Source organism: Jaculus jaculus, chromosome 4 (genome assembly GCF_020740685.1).
Source record: "Jaculus jaculus isolate mJacJac1 chromosome 4, mJacJac1.mat.Y.cur, whole genome shotgun sequence".
Classification (NCBI taxonomy): Eukaryota; Metazoa; Chordata; class Mammalia; order Rodentia; family Dipodidae; genus Jaculus; species Jaculus jaculus.
The window spans coordinates 161,221,473-161,247,348 of NC_059105.1; the positions used below are offsets into that span (position 1 = coordinate 161,221,473).

The 25,876-nt window shown below is 43.0% G+C and overlaps 1 protein-coding gene across 2 annotated transcripts in view; it reads left to right on the forward strand.

The window, feature by feature from the left end:
* The first annotated feature begins 12,168 nt into the window (after positions 1-12,168).
* Positions 12,169-25,876, forward strand: part of Hgd (homogentisate 1,2-dioxygenase) — a 62,427-nt gene continuing 48,719 nt past the window's right edge. For both annotated transcript variants that reach the window (XM_004666842.2, XM_045147814.1), the window contains exons 1-3: positions 12,169-12,296; positions 22,137-22,208; positions 23,853-23,941. In XM_004666842.2, coding sequence (XP_004666899.1) covers positions 12,282-12,296; positions 22,137-22,208; positions 23,853-23,941 — 176 coding nt within the window. In that variant the 5' untranslated portion in view covers positions 12,169-12,281. The remainder of the gene's footprint in view (positions 12,297-22,136; positions 22,209-23,852; positions 23,942-25,876) is intronic.

Below are 25,876 nucleotides of genomic sequence, written 5' to 3' on the forward strand. Positions count from 1 at the left end.
CATTTCCATGAATCATGAACCAGTATTCGTGGATTTCATAATCACTCCAAAGCTCTTTGAAAGATGTGTTTGTGCATAATTGTTCAGCATTATTTTTTAAACCATCTTTTTTGCTTATTTAATTTTCCTTGCCCCAGTTCTTGAGTGTATAAAATTGGTTTCAGAAAACTGTAATATGCTGCCATATTCAGTAACTTATCATCTGTATGCTCTTTCTATCTCTGATATGGCTGTCTGTTCTCTTTGGTTTTGTAGTATATTAAAAATAAGGGGGCTGGAGGGATGGCTTAGAGGTTAAGGCACTGGCCTATAAACTAAAGGACCCAGGTTTGATTCCCCAGGTCCCACATAAGCCAGATGCACAAGGTGGCACATGCGTCTGGAGTTTGTTTGCAGTGGCTGGAGGCCCTGGTTGCTCATTCTCTCTCTCTCTCTTTTTCCCTCTCTCAAATAAATAATAAATTAATAAATAATAAATAAAAATAAGCTAGGTGTGGTCTTGCATGCCTTTAATCCCAGTACTTGGAAGGCCAAGGTAGGAAGATTATGGTGAGTTTAAGGCCAGCCTGGAACTACAGAGTAGATTTCCAGGTCAACATGGGTTAGAGTGAGACCCTACCTCGAAAAAAAAAAATAATAATAATAAAATGAAAAATAAAAATAAATAATGTAATTTCAAGTCTTTTAAAAAACACTTTTATTTATTTATAAGCAAAAAGAGAGAGAATGGCCTCTTGCCACTGCATACAAGCTCTATATGCATGTACCATTTTGCATGCAGCTTTATGTGAGTGCTGGGGAATTGAACCCAGGCTGGTAGGCTTTGCAAGCAAGCACTTTTAACTGCTGAGCCATCTTCCCAGCCTCACAATCTTGGTGCTTTTAAAGCTAGGTAAAAACATAAAATTTGCCAGGCGTGGTGGTGCACGCCTTTAATCCCAGCACTCAGGAGGCAGAGGTAGGAGGATTGCCATGAGTTCAAGGCCACCCTGAGATGACAGAGTTAATTCCAGGTCAGATTGGACCAGAGTGAGACCCTACCTCGAAAAATCAAAAATAAAAACCCATAAAATTCACTTTCTAGTCTATTTTAATTAAGTTTCAGAAGTACTTTGGAAATCAAGGTATGCCTAAGGGGGATATTAAAATAAGAATGTTAGCTTTTGTAGAAAAGCAGTCGTGGGGATCTCAAAAGGCATTTTTAAAACATTTTTATGAGCTGAATTATTCTCTAGTCTTTCTTCCATTCCTTGATGACAAGACTTGGGCCTAATTTCTGTCTTGGCATGAAAGAGTGTCACGCAAATCTCGATCCGTATGTGGAGTTTGGCACAAGTGCATCACAGCAGAGGCTGTCAACTAGAAAGTAGAAACCATCCACTCCACAGAGACCTAAGCTACCTAAAACGCTGTATTTCTGTTTTCAAATGAATCAAGGGGCTGAGGATGCAGTTCTGTGGTGGAGTGCTTGTCTAGTGTGGGCAAGGTTTATGTTTGATTACCAGCAGCACAGGAATTTAAATTTAATGGAGAGTCAAAACCCATCCTTTCCATCTCCTTTCTTCCTTTTGTTAAAAATCCATCCCAAAAATAAAGAAGGAAAAATCCATCCAAATTTCTATGCATTCTCCATTATTAAGGAATAAAAATAGGGCTGGAGAGATGGCTTAGCAGTTAAGTGCTTGCCTGGGAATCCTAAGGACCCTAGTTCAAGGACCTACGTTAGCCAGATGCACAAGGGGGCGCACGTGTCTGGAGTTCGTTTGCAGCAGCTGGAGGTCCTGACACGCTCATTCTCTCTCTCCCTCTTTCTCTGCCTCTTTCTTTCTTTCTGTGTCTCTCTCAAATAAATAAAATTTAAAAAGTTAAAAAAATAAATAAAAATAACCTATCATTGATGGTTACAGGGTCAGCCTGGATAAATTAACAGTGTTCCTCAATTCTCTTATTGCTACCAGCTTGATTCTTTGTGTACTTTTCTCAGAAAAAATAAATTAATTTGAATAAGATGAATTTGTTGCAAGTATGAGTGGCAAAGTACATGTTATTTGCCAGACTTCTTCAAAAAGAATGTTTTTAAAGCAAAGCTTTTTTAAAATTGGTAACTTTATTGTATGGACATACTGCATGTTGCTCATGTGCCTTTCAGGTTATATTCTTATGTTCCCTTTTCCCCACCCCATTCCACTGGAAGCAATCCTCAGTGGGGATACCTGTATTTGCTGTAGGGTCATGGATGCACTGGGTTAGTCTGTGGTGGTATGGGGGACAACGTCTCAGGATACTCCATCCCACCCTGAAGCTCTTAACAATCTTTCCTCCTCCCCTTCTGCAAGGCTCCCTGAGCCCTGGAGGGTGTGTTTATAGGTCCTCTTTAGTGTTAAGCTGTCATCAGCCTCTGATTTTCTGCTTTGATGAGTTTTGATGTTCCACGGTCCTAGTATATCCAAAACATCTTCAGGTCTACACTGCCAACTGCAGTTCATCTCCATAGCTCCAGACTGTGGCCTTACTTGTCCTCCATACAGGGATTTCAACCCCGCTTCACACTGCCACATCTCAGCAGCTCCTGGAACTGTGTACACACTTCATGACTTTCTTTCATTTTTCATGCATTTTTTCTTGCTTCCAAAACCAATACCAGGTGGGCGGCATAGCCAAATTTGTAAATCCAGGGGTGGATAAAAGTTGACCTTGAAGAGCAGAATTCTCTTACCGGTCTTCCTCCAAGTACCCCCCCTTTCAAAAGAATTTGCGTTCATGACTTCCCCTTAAGATGGTGGCGTAGGAAACCATGCCAAAGCAGCCTAGGGGAGAAAAGCCAAAATAATAATAATAATAATATTAATAATAATAATTTGTATTCTTACTAGCTTGAGCTTTCCATGGTGGGTTTCACACTCAGCCATTTTTTTCATTGTCCTAATGCAAAACAGTAGGCCCCCTCTTTTTTAAAGACATTTTTATTTTTATTTATTTATTCATTTATTTATTAGAGGGGGAGAGAGTGAGAACAGGCACATCAGACCCTCTAGCCACTGCGAACAAACTCCAAACACATGCACCACCATGTGTATCTGGCTTACGTGGGACCTGGAGAATCAAACCTGGATCCTTAGACTTCACAGGCACATGCCTTAACCGTTAAGCCATCTCTCCAGCCTCACTTGGCCTATTCTTAATGGTGGTAAGCTGCTTAGCAATTGCAGCTTAACTAGCATAAAAACAGTCTCTGTGCCTATAACTTCAAGCTTGCTTAAATTTCTTTCTGTAATAAACCACACATGTCTTAAATATATGCTTTCTGTACCTTCTGCCAAACATACTAGTCCATTACTTTTGAACTCAACTTTGCTCAGATTTTCAGGCATGTGAAACATAGAATGCCTTTCTGCCAGTATCTTAGTTCCAACAAAGTTCTCTGCTTCTCCTTTGCAAGTTCATAAGCCAAGCCTTCGCAGTCCACAATTCTCTCTGCATTTTGCATTTTCAAATTCTTAACCAGAATAGCTCATTAAGTTCCACTTACAACACTGCAAGTCCTCTCCAGTCCAAGTACAAATTCCTCTCAGAACACATTCAAAAAGACCAAAACCTACGTGGTCAGATTAATCAGCAAGAACACCACTCTTTTTTTAAAAAAAATTTTTGTTTATTTTTAGTTTATTTGAGAGCGACAGACAGAGAGAGAAAGAGGCAGAGAGAGGGAGAATGGGCACCTCAGGGCTTCCAGCCACTGCAAATGAACTCCAGACACATGTGCCACCTTGTGCCTCTGGCTTACGTGGATATTGGAGAATTGAGCCTTGAACTGGGGTCCTTGGGCTTCACATGCAAGTGCTTAACTGCTAAGCCATCTCTCCATCCAAGAACCCCATTCTTGATACCAATTTTTTGTTGCTATTGCTTTCTTGTCTTTGCTTTAACCACATAATGGTGGAAAATGTAACCTGTAAACTCTAATCAAGATGTAAAGACTTGGGCTGGGGAGATGGCTTAGCGGTTAAGCGCTTGCCTGTGAAGCCTAAGGACCCCGGTTCGAGGCTCCATTCCCCAGGACCCACGTTAGCCAGATGCACAAGGGGGCGCACGCGTCTGGAGTTCGTTTGCAGTGGCTGGAGGCCCTGGCGCGCCCATTCTGTCTGTCTCTCTCTCTCACTCTGCCTTTCTCAGTCTGTCACTCTCAAATAAATAAATAAAAATAAAGACAATTAAAAAAGAGGTAAAGACTTGGAGACATCTGTCCTGGAGTCTGATTCTCCTGGAGTCTGAGACTCATGAAGTGATGACTGTGGACCAGTCATACTGCTTCTCAGTATACGCTAACAACCTACAGCTTCCTGGGTGTGGTGGTTTGATTCAGGTGACCCCCATAAACTTAGGTATTCTGAAAGCTAGGTTCCCAGCTGATGGAGACTTGGGAATTAACGCCTCCTGGAGGCAGAGTATTGTTGGGGGTCGGGCTTATGGGTTTTATAGCCAGTTTCTCCTTGCCAGTGTTTGGCACACTCTCCTGTTGCTATTGTCCACCTTATGTTGGCTGGAGGGGGGGGGGTGATGTCTACCCTCTGCTCATGCCATCATTCTCCCCTGACATGATGGAGCTTCCCCACAAATCTGTGAACCAAAATAAACCCTCTTTTTTTCCCCCCCCAAAAGCTGTTCTTGGTCAGGTGATTTCTGCCAGCAATGCGAACCTGATGCAACAATGTGTATAATAGTTTCTATTTTCTTGGTGTGCCATTGGTCTTAAATAAGGATTACAGGGCTGGAGAGATGGCTTAGCAGTTAAGCGCTTGCCTATGAAGCCTAAGGACCCCAGTTCGAGGCTCGGTTCCCCAGGTCCCACGTTAGCCAGATGCACAAGGGGGCGCACGCGTCTGGAGTTCGTTTGCAGAGGCTGGAAGCCCTGGCGCGCCCATTCTCTCTCTCTCCCTCTATCTGTCTTTCTCCCTGTGTCTGTCGCTCTCAAATAAATAAATAAATAAATAATAATTTAAAAAGAAAGGATTACAAACATCCCTCCAACAAAGTATAGAATTTTAAGGTAAGCCTTTTCCAGGCCATCAGTTTCTGTACATATGTATCTATCAGAATTGAACTATTTATGAATATAGCTCATTGCTAGTTCTCTCCACTTCCACTTTCACAGTCACCTTTTTTCCACTACAGAAGAAGAGTCGCTCATTTGTAGAACAGCAGTGCATGTTATATAGCCCCAAGCTGTAAATGTCTCCCAGATGCCAACAGAAGGACAGTTCTAAATATTTTTAAGGATTTTGCCTATACCATTTCCCACAAATAATTTTTTAAAACATATGCATATGCATATGTGAAAATGTCACACTGAAACCCATCATTTTATATAAGAAGTATATACTAGTAAAAACAGAAGATTTGAAGGTATTAAATAGTTGTTAATTTTTTTTTTAATTTATTTATTTGAGAGTGACAGACACAGAGAGAAAGACAGATAGAGGGAGAGAGAGAGAATGGGCACACCAGGGCCTCCAGCCTCTGCAAACGAACTCCAGACACGTGCTCCCCCTTGTGCATCTGGCTAACGTGGGACCTGGGGAACCGAGCCTCGAACCGGGGTCCTTAGGCCTCACAGGCAAGTGCCTAACTGCTAAGCCATCTCTCCAGCCCAATAGTTGTTAATTTTTGAAAAATATTTATTTATTTATTTATTTGACAGAATGGTGGGGGGAGAGAGAGTGAAAAATAACTTTTGACATGCCTGTGTGGTACGGTGAATGTACAGTGATGTGCACATGTGTGTGCAGATGTGCATGTCCTGTGAACATACGTGTGGAGGCTGGAGGAAATTATCCGATGTCCTGTCTCTCTACCTCTTCCAGTTACCCTGAAGTGGAGTCTCTCATTGAATCTGGAGCTGCTATCTTTGATGAAACTGGCTGACCAGGGTGTCCCAGAGATGCTCCCCACAGGTCTGGGATTATGGATGTGGGTGGCCACGCTCAGTTTTTTACATAAGTGCTGGGGAGGGAACTCTGTGGTCTCAGAGCAGTCTTGCCCACTGAGCTATTTCCTTGTTTCCTGAAACAATTTGTAAAAATGCAGACTTTCTACAAGCGCAAAGACAGGTAGCAGTTACTTTCTAATTGCTAGGACAAAACACCCGAGCAGAAGTAGCCTATGGCAGCGGACAGCTAGCTGGGCATCACATCTCCACAGCAAAGGAAGAAAGTGGTCCAAGTCCTCGGTTTGGAGCTGGGCTACCTTAGCTGAAAGCCCCCCCCCCCCATAGCAGCACACATCCTCTAGTATGGCTCCATCTGCCAAAGCTCCCACAACCTTCCCAAACAGTCACCAGCCTGGGAGTTTCAAAACACATGAGCCTAGCGGGGGCCATTCCACTCAAACTACCATAGTGAGAAATAGCCAGGGGTTTGATGCACTCTTTTGTGACAGAGCTTCCCTCACATATATCAAAGTATGAAAGAAAGAGCCTCAAAGATACTTATGCAGAAGGGGTTTATAGAATTAACTTTTTTAAAAAAAATTCATAGAATTACCATTTTTATTCCCCCAGCCTTTTCTGAGGAAATCACTTAAACAAAATGAAAGTGTAATATTTAATTAAAGTAAATGGTTCCAATAGCTGGGTAATGAAGCCTTTTCAAATCAAGTTTCTAATTATCTGCTTTCAACACAATTAAAGAACTTAATTGAGTTGTTGACTCATAGACCATTAAAAATAATGCTTAATAAATTACTGTGATTTTTGATGTGGAATACATAAGTGAGTAAAACAAATATCTCTTTAATCTGTTTGTTTATGTGAACACATTTTCTCCACGTTTTCAGCCAAAAAGCATGAAATCATACCAAATCCTACTATACTTTAGAAGTAAGAATCATTCATTCATAAATATACAATTTAAAGAGAGAAGATCTTTCATTTAAAAACATTTCCAGAAAAATTTTACTTCAGTTAGTGATAACTTTTCTAGTTATGTAGAATTTACAGGCTTTTGTCCTAGCAAAGAATGTTCCATTCTTGGATCTAAAGAAGAAAATAAGCTGGGCATGGTGGTGCATGCCTTTAATCTCAGCACTCAGGAGGCAAAAGTAGGAGGATCGCCGTGAGTTCAAGGCCACCTTGAGACTCCAGAGTGAATTCCAGGTCAGCCTGGGCTAGGGCGAGACCCTACCTCAAAAAAAATCATGACATCAAAATAAAAGAGAGACTGACTGAGATGGGGAGGGGATATGATTAAGAAGGGAATTTCAAAGGGGAAAGTGGGGAGAGGGAGGGTATTACTATGGGATATTTTTTATAATCATGGAAGATGTTAATGAAAATTGAGAAAAAAAGAATAAAATATTTGCTAAGATTCTGGAAGTACAGTGGAAAAAAATGACTGAGCTTTGGCTTTGAGTTTGGTTTCGACTTTCACTCAGGATTCACACTATGCTGGCCAGGCTGACTCATAAGCCCATGCAATTCTCCTGCCTCAGTCTTCCATGTACCTGAGACCATAGATGTGCAGCATCACACCACTTACCAGGCTAGAGGTTCACCGCCGTTTATTACACTTGATTATGGTCCAACCCCTCCCCCCCACCCCGGTGTGAAGCCAGAGGACCCCAGGTCGAGGCTCCATTCCCCAGGACCCACATAAGCCCAGAGGCACAAGGTGGTGCATGCAACTGGAGTTCGTTTTCAGTGGCTGGAGGCCCTGGGGCACCCCTTCTCTTATCTATCTGCCTCTTTGTCTGTCTGTTGCTCTCAAACAAATAAATGAAAATATATTTTAAAAAATACAAATGAAGCTGGGTGTGGTGGTGCACTCCTTTAATCCTAGCACTTGGGAGGTAGAGGTAGGAGGATTGCTGTGAGTTCGAGGCCTCCCTGGGACTACATCCAGGTTAGCCTGGGCAAGAGCAAGACCATACCTCAAAAAAACAAAAAATACAAATGAGTGAATGAGTGATTAACGCTAATTAAAATGAAAAGCCAATAGACAGAATGAGTATTACCTGTTCTTAAGTTTTGTTTATTCTCATATCATTGCCTGCATGTGTGTGTATGGCACAGTGCCTGGCATATTGTAATTACAGAGCAAATACTTGTTAAGTTGACTCATTGTTATAAAAATAGAAAAAGGTAAGAAATAAAATTAGCCTACTAAGATTGAATACCTAGAATCTAGTAAAAGTTTAGCACAGATTTAAATTTTTCAGGGCCCTCAAAGTAATTTTCATTCAATCAATAATATGTCATCACTTTTTTACTCTTTCAGAAGTTTTTCACACCTTAGGAAGGAACTAAAATACCTCTTAAAACACCAGCCTTCAAAGCTAGATCTATAGAGCACAGGCAGTGTATGAAAAAGGAAAGAACCAAAGCTTTTCCTCTGTCTTTTATTTGGCCCTGTCTTCTTTTTTTTTTTTTTTTTTTTTTTTTTGAGGTAGGGTCTCACCCTAGCCCAGGCTGACCTGGATTCACTCTGGAGTCTCAAGGTGGCCTTGAACTCACAGCAGTCCTCCTACTTCTGCCTCCTGAGTGCTGAGATTAAAGGCGTGCGCCACCATACCTGGTTCCTATTCATTTTTTGTAACCACCAAAGGCTAATTTTCACGATCAGTAGATATTCAAGATACAAGGTAGTCATAAAGTTCAGATATGCAAGAAATATCTTTAATTTACTTTCCGCTTTGATTCATATACTGCACAAATGTAGAGGGTTAAGGTCAACAACACAGGAGTCTCCAACCACTCCTAGGTTTGTATATAAATCCCAGAGTTTATATTGCAGATTTTTTGTTTTGTTTGGTTTTTGTTTGTTTTTCAAGGTAGGGTCTCAATGTAGCTCAGGCAGACCTGGAATTTACTATATAGTCTCAGGGTGGCCTTGAACTCACCACCGCGATCCTCCTACCTCTGCCTCCTAAGTGCTGGGATTAAAGGCGTGCGCCACCACACCCAGCTTTATATTGCAGATTTTTATGTTGTCAAGTTTGTTGTCTCATGACCATAGAAAATTAGGCACAGGGCTGACAAAATATGAATAAAGCAAGGAGATTTATTTAGAGAAAGTTAGAAATGCCCAAAAGTATCAGAACATGTGTACTTAAGATTTCAACTGGAATCCAAAGAAGAGAAAAACAAGAAAAAGTTTCACTTTTTGAGTTAGAACTCAGGAAAGTGGGCAAACCCCTCAAATGTCTATGGGCACTGTGTTGAGGGAGAAGATTCTGGGACTTGAGTACATTACTTCATTTAACGGATCAAATTCCTCCCACCTCCTACGCATGTTTGAGCAGTGATCTTTGACCATGTGAGCGCTTGACATGCTCCACTGAATTACCTCTCTAGGAAAGGGACAGTAGACTCCACCTAGGGCCCAAATCCTTTCTCCCCTTCAGAAACCTCACAAACCAATCCTCTATAGTCCACACTTCTCTGTGCATTTTGGTTTTTCAAACTGAGGTGGCTTAAATGTGAAATGTCCCCCCATGGCTTCATGTGTTAGTGATTAGAACCTCACACATGGGCTGGAGGGAGGGAGGGTTTAGCAGTTAAGGCACTTGCCTGCGAAGCCTAAGGACTCATGTTGGACTCACCAGGTCCCACATAAGCCAGACAAGCCAGATGCACAAGGTGACACAAGTGTGTAAGGTCACACACGTGCACAAGAGGGTGCAGGTGTCTGGAGTTTGATTGCAGTGGCTGGAGGCTCTGGTGGGCCAATTCTCTCTCACTTTCTGTCTCTCAGTCTCTCTCTCTCTCTTTCTCTGTCCCTCTCTCATAACAAAAATACCAAAAAAAGCAGGGTGTGGTGGCACACACCTTTAATCCCAGCTCTTGGGAGGCAGAGGTAGGAGGATCACTGTGAGTTCGAGGCCACCCTGAGATTATGTACTGGATTCCAGGTCAGCCTGGGCTAGAGCGAGACCCTACCTCAAAAATAAATAAATAATTAATAATAAAAATATGCACACACACACAAAAGAAAAAACCTTCATATGCAAACCCCAGCTGACAGAGGCTTTGGTAGATGGAGCTTTTATAATGGTCTTTCTTTCTCTCTCACTCTCCTCCCTTCCTTTCTTCCTTTCTTTCCTCCATTCTGAGATGTCATAATTGAGTTATAGGGCAGAGAATGGAGGTGTAAGGAGATAAGAGAAAGCCATTTCAACTCATATTTCCAGGTTAATCAACAAAGAAAAAGCACTTTTCTGGATTCCTCTCCTCTATGTAGAAGAGTACCTATCAAGGTCACATAGCATTCTAATTTTGGGACCAACTAACCAAGAAATAGCAAAACTTCTCTTTATGAATAGCCACTTTACCTAGAACTTTGCTTGTTTTGTGTTTGAAAATTAGAGCTTAATTTACCATGAAAAATTACCTGGCCTATCCTAATTTACTCATTTTTTTTTGCATGTCTATGTGCATGTGTTCATAGGTGTGTCGATGTGCATGCACGTATGCATGTGTGTTTGTGTGTGGGTACATGTATGTAGGGGGAGGTGTCTGTACATGTGTGTGCATGTATATGAGGCCAGAAGACAGCCTTGAATGTCATCCTCATAAACACTGTCTGCTTTTTAAATTTTTTTGTTTATTTTTATTTATTTATTTGAATGTGACAGAGAGAGAAAGAGGCAGATAGAGAGAGGAGAGAATGGGCGCGCCAGGGCCTCCAGCTATTGCAAACGAACTCCAGACACGTGTGCCCCCTTGTGCATCTGGCTAACATGGGACCTGGGGAACCGAGCCTCTCCTTAGGCTTCACAGGCAAGCGCTTAACCGCTAAGCCATTTTTCTAGCCCCACTGTCCACTTTTTGGAAAAGGTTCTCTCATTGGCCTTGAACTTGCCAATTAGAGTGGATTTGCTGGGCCCAGATACCTTCCTGTCTCCACCTCACCATCGCGGCAATTATAGGTGTAGAACATCATGTCTAGCATTTTTTAAAATTTTTTATTTATTTATTTGAGAGCGACAGACACAGAGAGAAAGACAGATAGAGGGAGAGAGAGAGAATGGGCACGCCAGGGCTTCCAGCCTCTGCAAACGAACTCCAGACGCGTGCGCCCCCTTGTGCATCTGGCTAACATGGGACCTGGGGAACCGAGCCTCGAACCGGGGTCCTTAGGCTTCACAGGCAAGCGCTTAACCGCTAAACCATCTCTCCAGCCCATGTCTAGCATTTTTATGTGAGTATTGGTAGTGGATTTCAGCTCCTTATGCTTCGACGGCAAGTATTTTTACCCACTGTGTGCCTAATCTCCAGTTCTAATGTAGTCATTTGTATTTTCTTCCTAATCTATTGTATTTGAATTTGTGATAATAAATCCTGTTTTATAAATTTGCCTTTGTGAAGTTAGATGAGGCAATGTCTGTGGGAAAATCTGACATAAACAAGCACCCAGTACATGTTTGCTTCTTTTCTGACTACCTCTAGCCTCAAAGCTGTTGCCTTCCCATGACTGCAAAGAGTCACCAAGATGAAAGACAACAGAGTCCTAGAGGAGACAGCTGGAGAGTGATCCATGATGTGTTTTTAGAGGGAATAAAGGCATTAGGAAACAGAATTATTAAAGTTCAGCTCATAAAATACTAAATACATTGTGAGAAATTAACAGCAATGATAGTAAAGCTCTCGGCTCACTTTAAGTACGTCAAGCTCTAAACAGTTCACTTGGGAACCTGAGCTCATCCTGGGAGGCTCCTCCAGCGAGTCTTCTGGTTCCCAACCCCTGTCTTCAGGCAGCTCTATGGAAATGCTCGAGTCAGCACACTGAACTGTCTCACTGCTTTCCAGGGGTACTGAGCACTGGGATCCATTTCTTCCTGGCCTGAATGAGGACCAAGTGAGAACATCCCAAGTGAGAATACCCTAAGACATCTGGCAGGCACTAACTTGCACAGTTCGTTTCCCAGATCGCTCTAAATTCTCTGTCTTTTGTAGGAAGCATCCTTTGAATTGGAACAAATAATTGATCAATATTTGCCTCTGGTGAAAAAGAACCAGGCCTCTGAAAACTCTTTCAAAAAACAGATAGTGATTAGTAAGAGAAAAAAAAAAAGGTTACGCAAGAAATCTAGAGAGCAACTTGTGGACTTTCTCCCTAGTATGTCAATTGGGCAATTTTTCTGGTTACCTTGGGCAATGTGCTGACCAGCAGAATGATAAGAATAAGCACATCCGAAGAGAGGTTTCAAAGAGAAGCAGAAACATTTTGTCCTCATAATCTCCCTAGCCTGGGTTTCCCAGGAGTCACCCCACTTGGGGCAGAAGGAAAATGGCAGAGTTAAAGGTAAGAGACCCTCTGACTGGAGCTTGAATTCTGATCAGAGAATGGAGCTGGGGATATGGCTCAGTGGTAGAGTGTGTGCTTAGTATGTGTGAAGACATGTGTGTGCTTAGTATGTGTGAAGCCCCATGGCCTCTTCCTAGTGCCAGAAAAAGAGAGAAAGGAAAAGAGGCTGTGAGATAGATACAGAGAGACAGGGAGAGAAAATGAGAGATTGAGCAAATGAGTGAGAGACAGAGAGAGAGGGATCCAGTTTGTTGTGACTTCTGCTAGAATTTATAGAGGGTTCTGGTGTCAGAGTTGGAAAAGATTTGGAGGAGTGCTGGTCCAAACCTGTGTGGCCAGATCTTCACCATGGTGTCAGGGGGCCATGATATGTGCTGGGTAAACAAGGGAAAGGTGATGAAAAGAAAAAATATTTTCCATTTCTTTTTTGTTGTTGTTGTTTATTTTTATTTATTTGAGAGTGACAGACAGAAAAAGAAAGAGGCACATAGAGAGAGAGTGAGAGAGAGAGAGAAAGAAAGAGGGAGAGAATGGGCGCACCAGGGCCTCCAGCCATTGCAAACGAACTCCAGACACATGCGCCCCCTTGTGCATCTGGCTAACATGGGTCCTGGGGAATCGGGCCTCGAACCAGGTCCTTAGGCTTCACAGGCAAGTGCTTAACCGCTAAGCCATCTCTCCAGCCCTGTTTTCCATTTCTTGCTTTTGAACATTTCAAATACTGTCTTGGGGGATCTGTGGACATCCTTACAGCTCTTCACCATATAGACACATATTTCTCACTATGTCTTCCCCCACATTTTCTCTCTCTCACACACACACTCCTCTCTGGTACATTCTTTTTTTTTTTTTTTCTTTGCATGGATGTGTATAGAGTACATGCGTGTTGTGTGATGTGTGGTATATGCACATGTGTGTGCAGATGCAGGCTCCATGCATGTGTCTGCAGAGGCCAGAGGAGAAAACTGGATGTTTTCTTATCACTTATCTTTGTATTTCCTTAAGCCAGGGTCTTTCTTGCAACCCAGGGCTACTGTCCCTCAGGAAGCCCTAGTAGTTCTCTGGTCTTTTTTCCCACTGTGAACTAGGGTTACAGACGTGCATGGCCATGCCTAGCTTTTGAAATGGGGTCTGAGAAGTCAAACTTGGTGGTCCCTGGCCTGAGAGGCCCTCACACTTAAACATCAAAAACCATCTTCCCCAGTGCTTCTGACATATTCTTGTAGTTGTTTCATTCTGGCCAATGAATTAAATATGCTGAATCCATTCAGAGGTTTTGTAGCTGTCTTTGGGAAGAAAAGTCTTTCCTGTTGTTTAGGATACTATTGAAAACTAACAATGGGCCAGACATGGTGGCACACGCCTTTAATCCCAGTACTCAGGAGGCAGAGGAAGGAGGATTTCTGTGAGTTCGAGGCCACCCTGAGACTACATAGTGAATTCCAGGTCAGCCTGGGCTAGAGTGGGACCCAACCTAGAAAAACAAAAAAAAAAAAAAAAAGAAAGAAAGAAAACTAAGAACGGGGTATGTGTTACATGTATAAGGTATTTTAATTATGATGGCTTCTGTTGTAATCTTCCCAGTAAACCTTAGATGTAGATGTTCTTGTTTCTATTTAACCAATTTATTTTATTAAATCAAGAAAACTGGTCAGGGACAGCAAGTGATTTGCTATGGTCATTGCTCATACATGATATTGGCTGCACTAGAACCTGGCTTTGTCTGAATATAATGGTTAGGCTCAAAAAATAGGTTTGGTGGCTTCTACCACACTGGTGCCTGTGGGCCAGGGAAAGGCATGCATGTGTTCTCAGTGTCTAAAACCATACCTGGCACTCAACTTCGCTCTATATTTTTGTTCATTTTTATTTATTTATTTGAGAGTGACAGAGAGAGAGAGAGAGAGAGAGAGGGAGGGAGAGAATAGGCACACCAGGGCCTCCAACCCCTGCAAACGAACTCCAGATGCATGCGCCCCCTTGTGCATCTGGCTAACGTGGGTCCTGGGGAATCAAGCCTCGAACCGGGGTCCTTAGGCTTCACAGGCAAGAGCTTAACTGCTAACCCATCTCTCCAGCCCTCAACTTCTCTTGAATCAGTGCATACCACGTGCAACCAGAACTAAATAAAACTGCCTGGAACCTTGGCTCGAGCGAGGTGGAGCAGACTCCCCCAGCATCTTCCCAGAATGCAAGGGGTTGAGCATTGCCCTAAAGCTTTTCAACTGATGCTGAATTTGGAAAAGTCATGGGTTGGGGGGGCTGGGAGACTCTCTGACTTGGTAAATCATACAGGAGACTGGGGAGCTGGCTTCCTGAGTAAAAACGCTTGCTGTACAGGTACAACAACCTGGATCCAGATTTCCAGAACCCACATATGCTATTTGTCTGTGTGTCAGTTCTCCTAGAGTGAGACAAGAGGTGGAGACAGGAGAACGCCCAGAAACTCACTGGCCAGACAGCCTGGTATACAGGGGCAAACAACAAGAGATCCTGCCTCAAAACAGGCAGAAGGCAAGGAGGAGGGCTGGAACCCAAGGTTGTCCTTTGACTTCCACGTGCACTGTGGCAGGTGTGCACCTGCACACACACACACACACACACACACACACACATATCATACACATGTGTACATTCACACACAGATGCATACATACATACACATGTATGTGTATATATATGTTTTAAAATGAAAAGAAAGCCGGGCATGGTGGGCATACACCTTTAATCCCAGCACTCGGGAGGGGAGACAGAGGTAGGAGGATCGCTGTGAGTTCAAGGCCACCCTAAGACTACATAGCGAATTCCAAGTCAGCCTGAGCTAGAGTGAAACGCTACCTTGAAAAACAAAAACCAGTTACTGTAAAATGAAAAGAAATTCAAGCTTCTCCCTATTGAATAGGCATCTTAAAGACATTCAGTACTAGAATAAAGAGCTTTTTTGTTCTTTTTCTTTCTTGGTTTTTTTGTTTGTTTGTTTTTTGGTTTGTGGGGGGTAGCGTTGACCTGGAATTCACTATGTAGTCCCAAGGCAGCCTTGAACGCATGGCGATCCTCCTACCTCTGCCTCCCGAGTGCTGGAATTAAAGGCATGCGCCGCCACACCCGGCTCCAAGACCTTATTTCTTTACCTTCATGCTAGAGTTAACTTTCATCTTTTCATTGAGCAACTATCATATGCACTTGTCTGATACAGCAGATTCCTGCAGGATAGGAACTGAATCTAGGCTAGGAAGAGTGGAGGGCAATTTCTTCAGTGAGGCAATTCCTAGAATGAGTCTTGAGAGAGAAGCAGGCATTGGCAACATGACCAAGGGAGCAGCGTGTACGAAGACGCCGACTACAAAGAACGATCCCAGAGCTCCAAGATCCCATTGTTTCAGTCAAATTACTGCTATTGCCTGGACAGCCAGACAGAGGTACAGGAAGGGGCCGGCTGTGAGGAGCTGGATTTCAGAAGAGTGAGCAGTCCAGGGCACTGGATAAGGGAGGCATGGCAGGGGTGGGAATTCAAGTTTTGGAGGAAAGATAGTAAAACTTTGGTTTCTGATGAAAATCCTGTGAGAGGTTGGAAACAACCTTGATGTGTTATAAATAAATCATACCTAAAGTCCTATCCTGCTGCCATTTTTAAGCAATTTATTATGCAAAATGCCACCACGCTTAAGTAAATTGCATGCTGGTCTTTGTTCTGAGTTTCAAAGGCATTCCAGGCTGCTGCCTACACTCCAGAAGGGAAGGATAGCCCCAGAGGTCAGGAATCTAACACAGAAAGCCAGGTTGCATCATACCCATTCTAATCAGTAAACATATGACACCATAAAGGACGTTTCTTATCATCCCCCCCCCATTATGATGTCAACACAAAACTTCAAATGAAATCGTATTTGCATGAGCTTTCAAAACTTATCAAAAAATAAAATAATAAAATTACATTTATTTATGTACTTATTTGTTTGTTTTGTTTTTCAAGGTAGAGAATCACTCTAGTCCAGGCTGACCTGGAATTCACTATGTAGTCTTAGGGTGGCCTCAATTTCACGGCGATCCTCCTACCTCCATCTCCCAAGGGCTGGATTAAAGGCGTGCACCCCACGCCTGGCTATTTTCGTTTACTTATTTGCAAGCACAGAAGCTAGAAGAGAGAGAGAGATTGGTCATGCCAGGACCTCCAGCCACTCGCTGCAAATGGATTCCAGATGCATATGCCATTTTTGTGCATGTGGCTTTACATGGGTACTGGGGAATCGAACTCAGGTCCATTAGGCTTTGCAGACAAGTGCCTTAACCACTGAGAAATCTCTCCAGCCCATAAAATTACATTTCAGCTGGATTCTCCACATTTTTGAGTGCATGGCCTAAGTTCTCCATCTTCCTTATTTCTGAGATGAATAGCTGGTTTCACATGCAGACTCTGGGCCCTGCCACTAGATACTTGACTCACATATAACACAAACTAAACGTAACAAAGCAGAGCATGCCAGAGACAGTCCTGGGGTCTCCAAATGTGGGAGAAGGTAGATGCTATGCAAATGGTCCACAAAATTTCTGGATGCTCATTCCTGCCTGGGGGCCATTAGAACTAGCTTTTATCAGCTCTTTGGCCCACTTCCATTCTCAGGCGTGCGTTTCTCTTTCTTTTTCTTTCTTTCTTTTTTTTTTTTTTTTTTTTGGTTTTTCAAGGTAGGGTCTCACTCTTGCTCAGGCTGTCCTGGAATTCAGTATGGAGTCTCAGGGTGGCCTTGAACTCCTGGTGATCCTCCTACTTCTGCCTCCCGAGTTCTGGGATTAAAGGCGTGTGCCACCACCATGCCTGGCTCCTTTCTCTTTATTAATAACTGTCTCTATTTCTATCACTATCCATGTGTCCCTGGTCCAGCTTTTTGTCGCCAAACACACAAGACACAAGAACCTGGAATTCTCAGTGTGTGCCCTCCACACTCCACTTCATTCCTGATTACACTGGAGATTGAACCCAAGATATGCTAGGCAAGCACTCTATAAACTATGTTAACTGACCGACATTCCCAGTCTTAATTTGTTTGTTTGTTTGAGGGGGAATTCCATGTAGCACAGGCTGGCCTTGAACTCATAGTATATCAAAGGATGACCTTGATGTTCTGATCCTCCTATATCCCTACTTCCCAAGAACTCGGATCACAATCGTGTGTCACCATACCTGGCTTCTTGTTTATTTGTAACTAAACAGAAACAGGCAGCTGGAGGATTCTTTGTCAGCTAAAAGTTTTAAACTGTCTCTCTGAGAAATCTGTTTCTTGTCCCCAGTTCCCTAACTCCTTTCAGGGATTAAGACACCAAGATCATTTGGCCCCAAATTGTTCTGTCTGCAACAATAATCTGCAAATTTCCCTGTTAATCTATATCCTACGTTTCTATCAAAGTTAACTAGAAAAATTGGATGCTTTCGCAAGAAAAAAAAAAAAAAAGATAGTTCCATCTCTCCTCTGATTTCTCTCACTTTCCTTCACACCCAGTCAAAGGAAGTGAGGCTCACCATCTGCTCACCCCATCAGGTGTTACCCAGAATCCGAGTCAGGAGACTGCGCCTCACAAAACTCCCCTGACACGTAAATCATATCCTGGGGTCCAGGTGAGAATTAAAAAGCTGCATGCTACTGAGCTGTCAAAGAAATCACCGTGCTGAAGTCATGTGGCCCTCAATAATTTATTCTTCCTTTTGGAAAGCATGCACATCATTCTTCTGGAAAGAAAGAAAATTGTATTTTTATATAGGATCAAATGACTTGGAAGTTTGGGCTGAAGAAAACAAACGCACGTAGTTAATGTTAGATTTGTATTTCATTTCATTTTTTGCATCAGGTGTGTCTTTACATAATCACTGAGCCGCTGGAGCAGAACACTTGGATTTTCACAGCTGATAAAACACAGTTCCAATATGTCCTTGGACTCAGCCTTGAGAAAGCAGCTGGAGAATACAGCTTCCCTACATTCAGAGGGCTTTGCAGTGAGGAAAGGTGGCATTTTAGCCCTAATAACCTCATCTGTAATTTTGCTCCCAGAGGATTGAGGTTGATGGTGACTCAGCAGTTTCTCCCCATCCTGAAGTCAATGCACTGTACTAAGATGGAGAAATGGACTCAGATTTCACACCTCTCTGCCAGCTTACGTGGCTCCTTCCAAGTCACCTAGCTGTTCTTTCTGTTTTCTTTTTCTTTCTTTCTTTCTTTCTTTCTTTCTTTCTTTCTTTCTTTCTTTCTTTCTTTCTTTCTTTCTTTTTTAGAGCACAGCCCAAATCAAATGCTTTAGAATCACTAACTTTCTTGTACCTATTCCGAACACACTCAGTTCTCAACTGAGACCAGCAGTTGCAAAGAATGAGGAAAGTTAACCAGTAAATTCACTCCTGTCTGCCAGAAAGCTTGGCTGGACTCCACAGCCCTCAAACTTTGCCCCCTTCTTTGCAGCCAGAGGCAGCTGAGTGAAGAGGAGGTACCGTCATACCAGACACAGTGCCCTCAGTCACAGGCTGGCCTAAAAATTCCATCTCACAGAACAGAAGATAATTTGAGGTCGTTACTGTTTCTCAGCAGCTCAGATTCAATCCTGTCAATGGAAGCATGAGGTTTATTTTAAGAAAAAATAGTGGGCTGGGGAGATGGCTTAGTGGTTAAGGCCTGCAAAGCCTAAGGACCCAGGCTCGATTCTCCGGGTCCCATGCAAGCCAGATGCACATGGTGGTGCACACGTCTGGAGTTTGTTTGCAGTGGCTGGAGGCCCTGGAGCTCCCATCCCCCCCCCTCAAATAAATTTTAAAAAATAGATAAATAAAATGTTTAAAATAGAAAATAGTATTCCATGGAGATTCAAGATAGACAATGGATGGTCTCTGCCATTTCCCCAAAGATATCATTCCAAACTCCTGCTGCCACTGGGGACAAATCAGATGACAACAGAACCTGGTGGAGGTTGTGTCTTGATAAATTTTCGAACAGATAAAAATTTATGGGAAGCCAGGCGTGGTGGCACACACCTTTCATCCCAGCACTCGGGAGGCAGAGGTAGGAGGATCACTGTGAGTTTGAGATCAGCCTGGGCTAAAGTGAAACCCTACCTTGAAATACAAAAACCAACCAACCAACCAACCAACCAAAATTTATGGGGGCTCGGTGGGGCAGAGCACATGCTTAGCATGAATGAGGCCCTAGGTCCAATCCTCAGCAATGACCCACTTTGCGGGGGCAGGGGGAGGAGGGAGTAAAAATCTGTGTTTGAAGGCAAATGAGTAATTTTACTTCCATTACTTTCTAGGTCATAGCATTTCACATTTCATATTCCTTCCAAATATAGGACTGTTGGCCTGATCATCACTCACACATCCAGGCTTGTTATATCTAGCTCATTTTTTCCTTCTGCTGCCAAGAGCTCTGGAGGGCCTACCCTCCACCCATGACCAACCTTCTTATATCTCTAAAAGAGCTGTACTCAGTTGGGTGGTATTTCACTCACTGCCAGGCACATACTCACGGAATGGGCTCTAAGTGAGAAACTGAGTCAATCAACAGATACCTACTGAGCAGCTTCCATGGGCCAAGACACAGGATCATAGAGGCAACTAAGACTGGCATAATCTCAGCCTTGCAGAAAACACAGGAAATCAAAGAACAGTGACAAAAGTCAAGCGTGGGGCTGGAGAGATGGCTTAGTGGTTAAGTGCTTGCCTGTGAAGCCTAAGGACCCCGGTTCGAGGCTCAGTTCCCCAGGTCCCACGTTAGCCAGATGCACAAGGGGGTGCACGCGTCTGGAGTTCGTTTGCAGAGGCTGGAAGCCCTGGCGCGCCCATTCTCTCTCTCTCCCTCTATCTGTCTTTCTCTCTGTGTCTGTCGCTCTCAAATAAATAAAAAAAAAAATGAACAAAAAAAATATTTTAAAAAAAAAAAGTCAAGCGTGGGCTGGAGAGATGGCTTAGCAGTTAAGCGCTTGCCTATGAAGCCTAAGGACCCCGGTTCGAGGCTCGATTCCCCAGGACCTATGTTAGCCAGATGCACAAGGGGGCGCACGTGTCTGGAGTTCGTTTGCAGTGGCTGGAGGCCCTGGCGCACCCATTATGTCTCTCTCTGTGTATCTGCCTCTTTCTCATAAATAAATAAATAGCTGATAGCCGTTTGAAAGTTGACACAGCCTGTGCCTTCATAACTACCACCATTTATTTATGTCACGTGTCAGCTATGGCCTTGTTTCTCAAGAAGCAGAACTGACTTTGTTCAAACCGTAAGTCATTTGGTTCCATTTCATTCTATGTCTGTATTGTCTATGGACCAGAAATTTAATAAACAACTGAGCTTCTCTTTAAGGGTCAATATTTATTGACCTGTACCGGCTGCTACCAATACAAGTCTTTGCCATTAGCAGAGAGAGTAAATTCAGTGCCTCCCCATAATTTACCTTATTGAGAAACTTAACTTTGCCCTCTGGGTTGTGAAAGTAAGAGATGACAATCAGGGATGGAGAGATGTCTTAGCGGTTAAGTGCTTGCCCGTGAAGCCCGAGGATCCCGGTTCGAGGCTCAATTCCCCAGGACCCACGTTAGCCAGATGTACAGGGGGGGGAGCATGCAACTGGAGTTTGTTTGCAATGGCTGGAGGCCCTGGTGTGCCCATTCTCTCTCTTTCTCTCTCTGCCTGTCACTCTCAAATAAATAAATAGAAATTTTTTATAAAAGATGACAATCACAGTATGTTCCATTGTGCCATCCTGAAAAGATTCAGGCCTAGAACCTCTCCTACACGCCACCCCTATCTTTCACGTATCCACACAGACACAAACATATACACGTGTGTTTCATAGATGGGCCACACTGCGTAGGCTTTTACCTACAGTCAGGCTTGTCTGGAGCGAGCTTTCTGGTAAGGATTTTGCTGTCAGTTTAGATCCACATGTCTTTCCCCAGGTTTTGGTTTGTTGGTGTCTGTCTGTGTTCTTGCTTATTTCTTTATTTTAGGGTATGGAGCGAGGATGGAGTCCTAAGTTCAGGGAGGTTGCAGTCTAGGCCCAGCAAGACCTGACTAATCTAGAGTTGAGGTGACACCTAATTATCTCCTTCCCAGGAACTTCCAGATAGAGCCAGAATTAAAGAGATTGTTCTTAGGATTGGATCATTAAAAGCACGCTTATAAAATCAGCCGGGTATAGCCAAGGGAAAGGTCTATGAAATATCATCAGCACTCTTATTCTTTTTTTTTTTTTTTTTGAGGTAGGGTTTCACTCTAGCCCAGGCTGACCTGGAATTCACTATGCAGTCTCAGGGTGGCTTTGAACTCATGGCAATCCTCCTACCTCTGCCTCCTGAGTGCTGGCATTAAAAGTGTATACCACCATGGGCTGGAGAGATGGCTTAGTGGTTAAGCACTTGCCTGTGAAGCCTAAGGACCCTGGTTCAAGGCTCAATTCCCCAGGACCCACGTTAGCCCGATGCACAAGGTGGCGCATGCGCCTGGAGTTTGTTTGCAGTGGCTAGAGGCCCTGGTGTGCCCATTCCCTCTCTCTCTCTTTATCTGTCTTTCTGTGTCTGTCACTCTCAAATAAATAAATAATGAATAAAAAATATTTTTAAAAAAAGTGTCTACCACCAGCCTCAGCATTCTTATCCTAATCAACTGCAAGTCTTTATAACACACACAGGGAGGGCATGTGTCTTTCCTAAGTGGTTCATAAGCCAAGGCACAAGCAGATATTATATAGAGCATATCTATATAAATGCATGGCCATGTAGATAGTATTACCTGTGTAGGCTGTCAGTGTTATGAAATGCTGTTTAAATCCCATTAATAATGACATTTGTGTGTTTGTCACATGCAGTACATTTCTGGATTTGGGAACGAATGTGCTTCTGAGGACCCTCGCTGTCCAGGTTCCCTGCCAGAAGGACAGGTAAGAGTAAAAGAACTTCATGCTGTGCTTTAAGATGCAGCCCTCAGGGCTGGAGAGATGGCTTAGTGGTTAAGCAGTTGCCTGTGAAGCCTTCATAACTACCACCATTTATTTATGTCACGTGTCAGCTATGGCCTTGTTTCTCAAGAAGCAGAACTGACTTTGTTCAAACCGTAAGTCATTTGGTTCCATTTCATTCTATGTCTGTATTGTCTATGGACCAGAAATTTAATAAACAACTGAGCTTCTCTTTAAGGGTCAATATTTATTGACCTGTACCGGCTGCTACCAATACAAGTCTTTGCCATTAGCAGAGAGAGTAAATTCAGTGCCTCCCCATAATTTACCTTATTGAGAAACTTAACTTTGCCCTCTGGGTTGTGAAAGTAAGAGATGACAATCAGGGATGACAATCAGGTTCGAGGCTCGGTTCCCCAGGACCCACATTAGCCAGATGCACAAGGGGGCGCACGCATCTGGAGTTTGTTTGCAGTGGCTGGAGGCTCTGGCATGCCCATTCATTCTTAGTCTCTCTCTCTGCCTCTTTCTCTCTCTGTCTGTCACTCTCAAATAAATAAATAAAAATGATTTTAAAAAAAAAAAAGATGCAGCCCTCAGGATGCACACCACCACCCAGCGAGGTTTTCTAACGTAGCAGTCTAGGACTTTCACAAATCATTAGGACAACTGGGACACACAACAATAACAATAAAGTGATTAGAGTTGGATTGGTGGTTACCTATGGCAAAGGACCCAACTGACCCAAATGCACTGTAGGACTTCCAGGGCTAAAGGGACTTCCTGGTAGCTCCCTTAAACAGCATTGTATATGAAAACGATGATAAAATAGCTTGCTTTAGCCGAGCTTGGTGACACACACCTTTAATCCCAGCACTCGGGAGGCAGAGGTAGGAGGATCGCTGTGAGTTCAAGGCCACCCTGAGACTACCGAGTGAATTGCAGGTCAGCCTAGGCTAGAGTGTGACCCTACCTTGAAAAACCAATAAAATAAAATCACTTGCTTTAGAAATGTATATGCAAATATATTCACACCAGTGTTGATTATAACAAAATCACGGCAAAAATTTTTTTTTTACAAAACTCTTTGGAAAATATTTCATGGCATATACAATATTTATGGGCTGGGCATAATGGCACACACGTCATCTCAACACTCTGGAGGCTGAGGCAGGAGAATCACAAGCTTGAGGACAGGCTTGGACCACATAATGAGACCCTGTCTCAAAAACGAAACAAAATGAAAAAAAAATACTCATGATATAGCATGTCCTTTAAAAAAAAAATAAACACGTCCTGATTACTATAGGATTACACATATCATAAGATCTTCATTTTAGGGAATAGAAATGAAAAGAAATATATTAACATGTTATTTCTGATAGGCGAGATAATTGGTCATACCAGATAGTTTATGAATTCCCCACAATAACCGTTTTTGCTTTCATAATTGAGAAGTCACAGAAAGTCATTACAGGAAATATACATGAGTTGGAGATGGTCACATACGGTGACCCAGAGCATCCCTTGTTCAGGGCAAGATTCCTCCACGGACTGAGTTGGTTGGTGGGAAGACAGGATGCTTCCTGGATTGAAATGATGTCATTGACTGTCTGCTTTGTTTAGAATAACCCTCAGATCTGCCCCTATAACCTCTATGCTGAGCAACTCTCGGGATCGGCATTCACTTGTCCACGGAGCACCAACAAGAGAAGGTAAGGGATTAAGACTCACTTTGACCTGAAGTCTTTGGCCCTCAGGGCTGTCCAAGATCCTCCGTGGAAGCTCTGTTCTGGGTCATGTCAATGGCAACTCAGCATTGTTCTGAGGATGCTAAGAATCGTGTAACTGGTGGGAGAAAGTGTGGGAACAGCAACCCAGAGGCCCAGAAACGGACAGAAGTCCAGTTACATTTACAAATTCTCACTGGGACATTAAAGGAAAATGTTTCCCAGACTCAAAGCTATTTTCCTAAGTCTTGTTCCACTGTGATCTGGTTTTTCATTTACTTGTTTTGGCAGATTATGATTAGGGAAGGCTGAGAGCAATGTGGTCCTCAGCGGACTAGAAGCATCATGATCTTTGCATGAAAACAGATGAGCCAAGCTGAAGTAATTGACAGGTTACACAGCATGACCCTTTGCGGTTTGAGTTCATAAGGTTTCACTTTTTCAAACTTGCCTTTCCTGGAAACCGACACCTTCATTGGCATACTACGTCATATTCTGTACTGACTGTAATCTGCCAAGCTAGGTCAACGAACTTGTTCGGACAGGCTTGGTGCCGTAGACATTGCAGACTCAGGAGGCAGATAAGTGTTGTGATTTAAATAAATAAAATCTGATCAGAGGAATTTCAAGATAGGACATCTGAGGCAAAGGATGCTACTAACTTTAGAGAGTTAGGAGAGAGGGCAGGAGGTCTCATGCTGCTTGAAAGGAGGAAAGTTTCTGCCCAAGTTTCTTCCTGGGAAGTAGGTACGACCATAGCACAAAAGCACAAAAGACCACCCAGATGCCAATGTGTAGTCAAGCAGACCCCCTGGCTTCTTCACCAGCTGTGTCTCAGAACATCTAGTTCGTCATTCGTAGAGTGCAGATAATGTTCGCACGTGCCTGTAGTGAGGATTAAAACACAGAATGCAGGCTCTCTCCAGGAAGTTGCCAGAGGGCTGAGCCCAAGACATTGGCGGGTACTGTGCGTCACAATGCCAGCGTCAATATTGCTTCTTGATAGATACGTACACAGAGGGATCAGGGAAGAGACTGGGTTTCTCAAACGTGTCAAACATCGGGGGATAAGTCAAGCGTCGTGATGCATGTCTGCAAATCCCGGCACTTGAGAAGCTGAGGCAGGGGGATCAAGAATTTGAGGACAGCCTGGGCTACATAGCAAGACCCTGTCTAAAAAAAAAAAAAAAAAAAAAAAAAGCAAACCATATTTGGGAGTAGTGATGCACTTGGGAAGCAGAGCCTGAGTGAGACCCTACCTTGAAAAACCAGAAAGAGAAAAGAAAAAAGAAAAACACAGCAACAAGAAAATAAGAAAGCCAAAAATCAAAGCAAAAATAAAAACAAAAATTCAGAGGTTAATTCTGTTGCCATTTAATAATCATGGTATCTGAAAGTCCCAATTCCCAGGGTAAGGTTAGCCACAAACAATTCCCATTTGTTTTAATTTATGACAACCTGCCTGCCTTACTGTGTTTGTGATTTTATGGCCCATCCACAAAACAGGCCACCTGGCCTCGGGATTCTGCTGCCTGCCTTGTTATTCAGCAATATCTTCAGCCAGCAGGGGCTGAGCTCTTTTCCAGGAGGCTGAAAAGGAGCTGTTGGCATTTCATTAAGAACCTGGCAACATTCCCTGAATTGGAATTAAATCTCTGTCCAGGGCGATGTAGTGCTGCCCGGGGAGGTTATTTTTTTATTTATTTAATTATTTTTTTTTAACTTCCATCTATTAGATGGGCCAGCTTAAAATTTTCAGTTAGTTAAATTTTCACTGAAACAAGAATATTAGGAACCCCAAAGTGGTCAATTTCTGGTTGTCAACTTGACAGAATTTAGATTGACTATAGAAACAAATCACTTGCATGTCTGTTACGAAACAGGCATGCAAGTGATTTGTTTCTATAGTCAATCTAAATT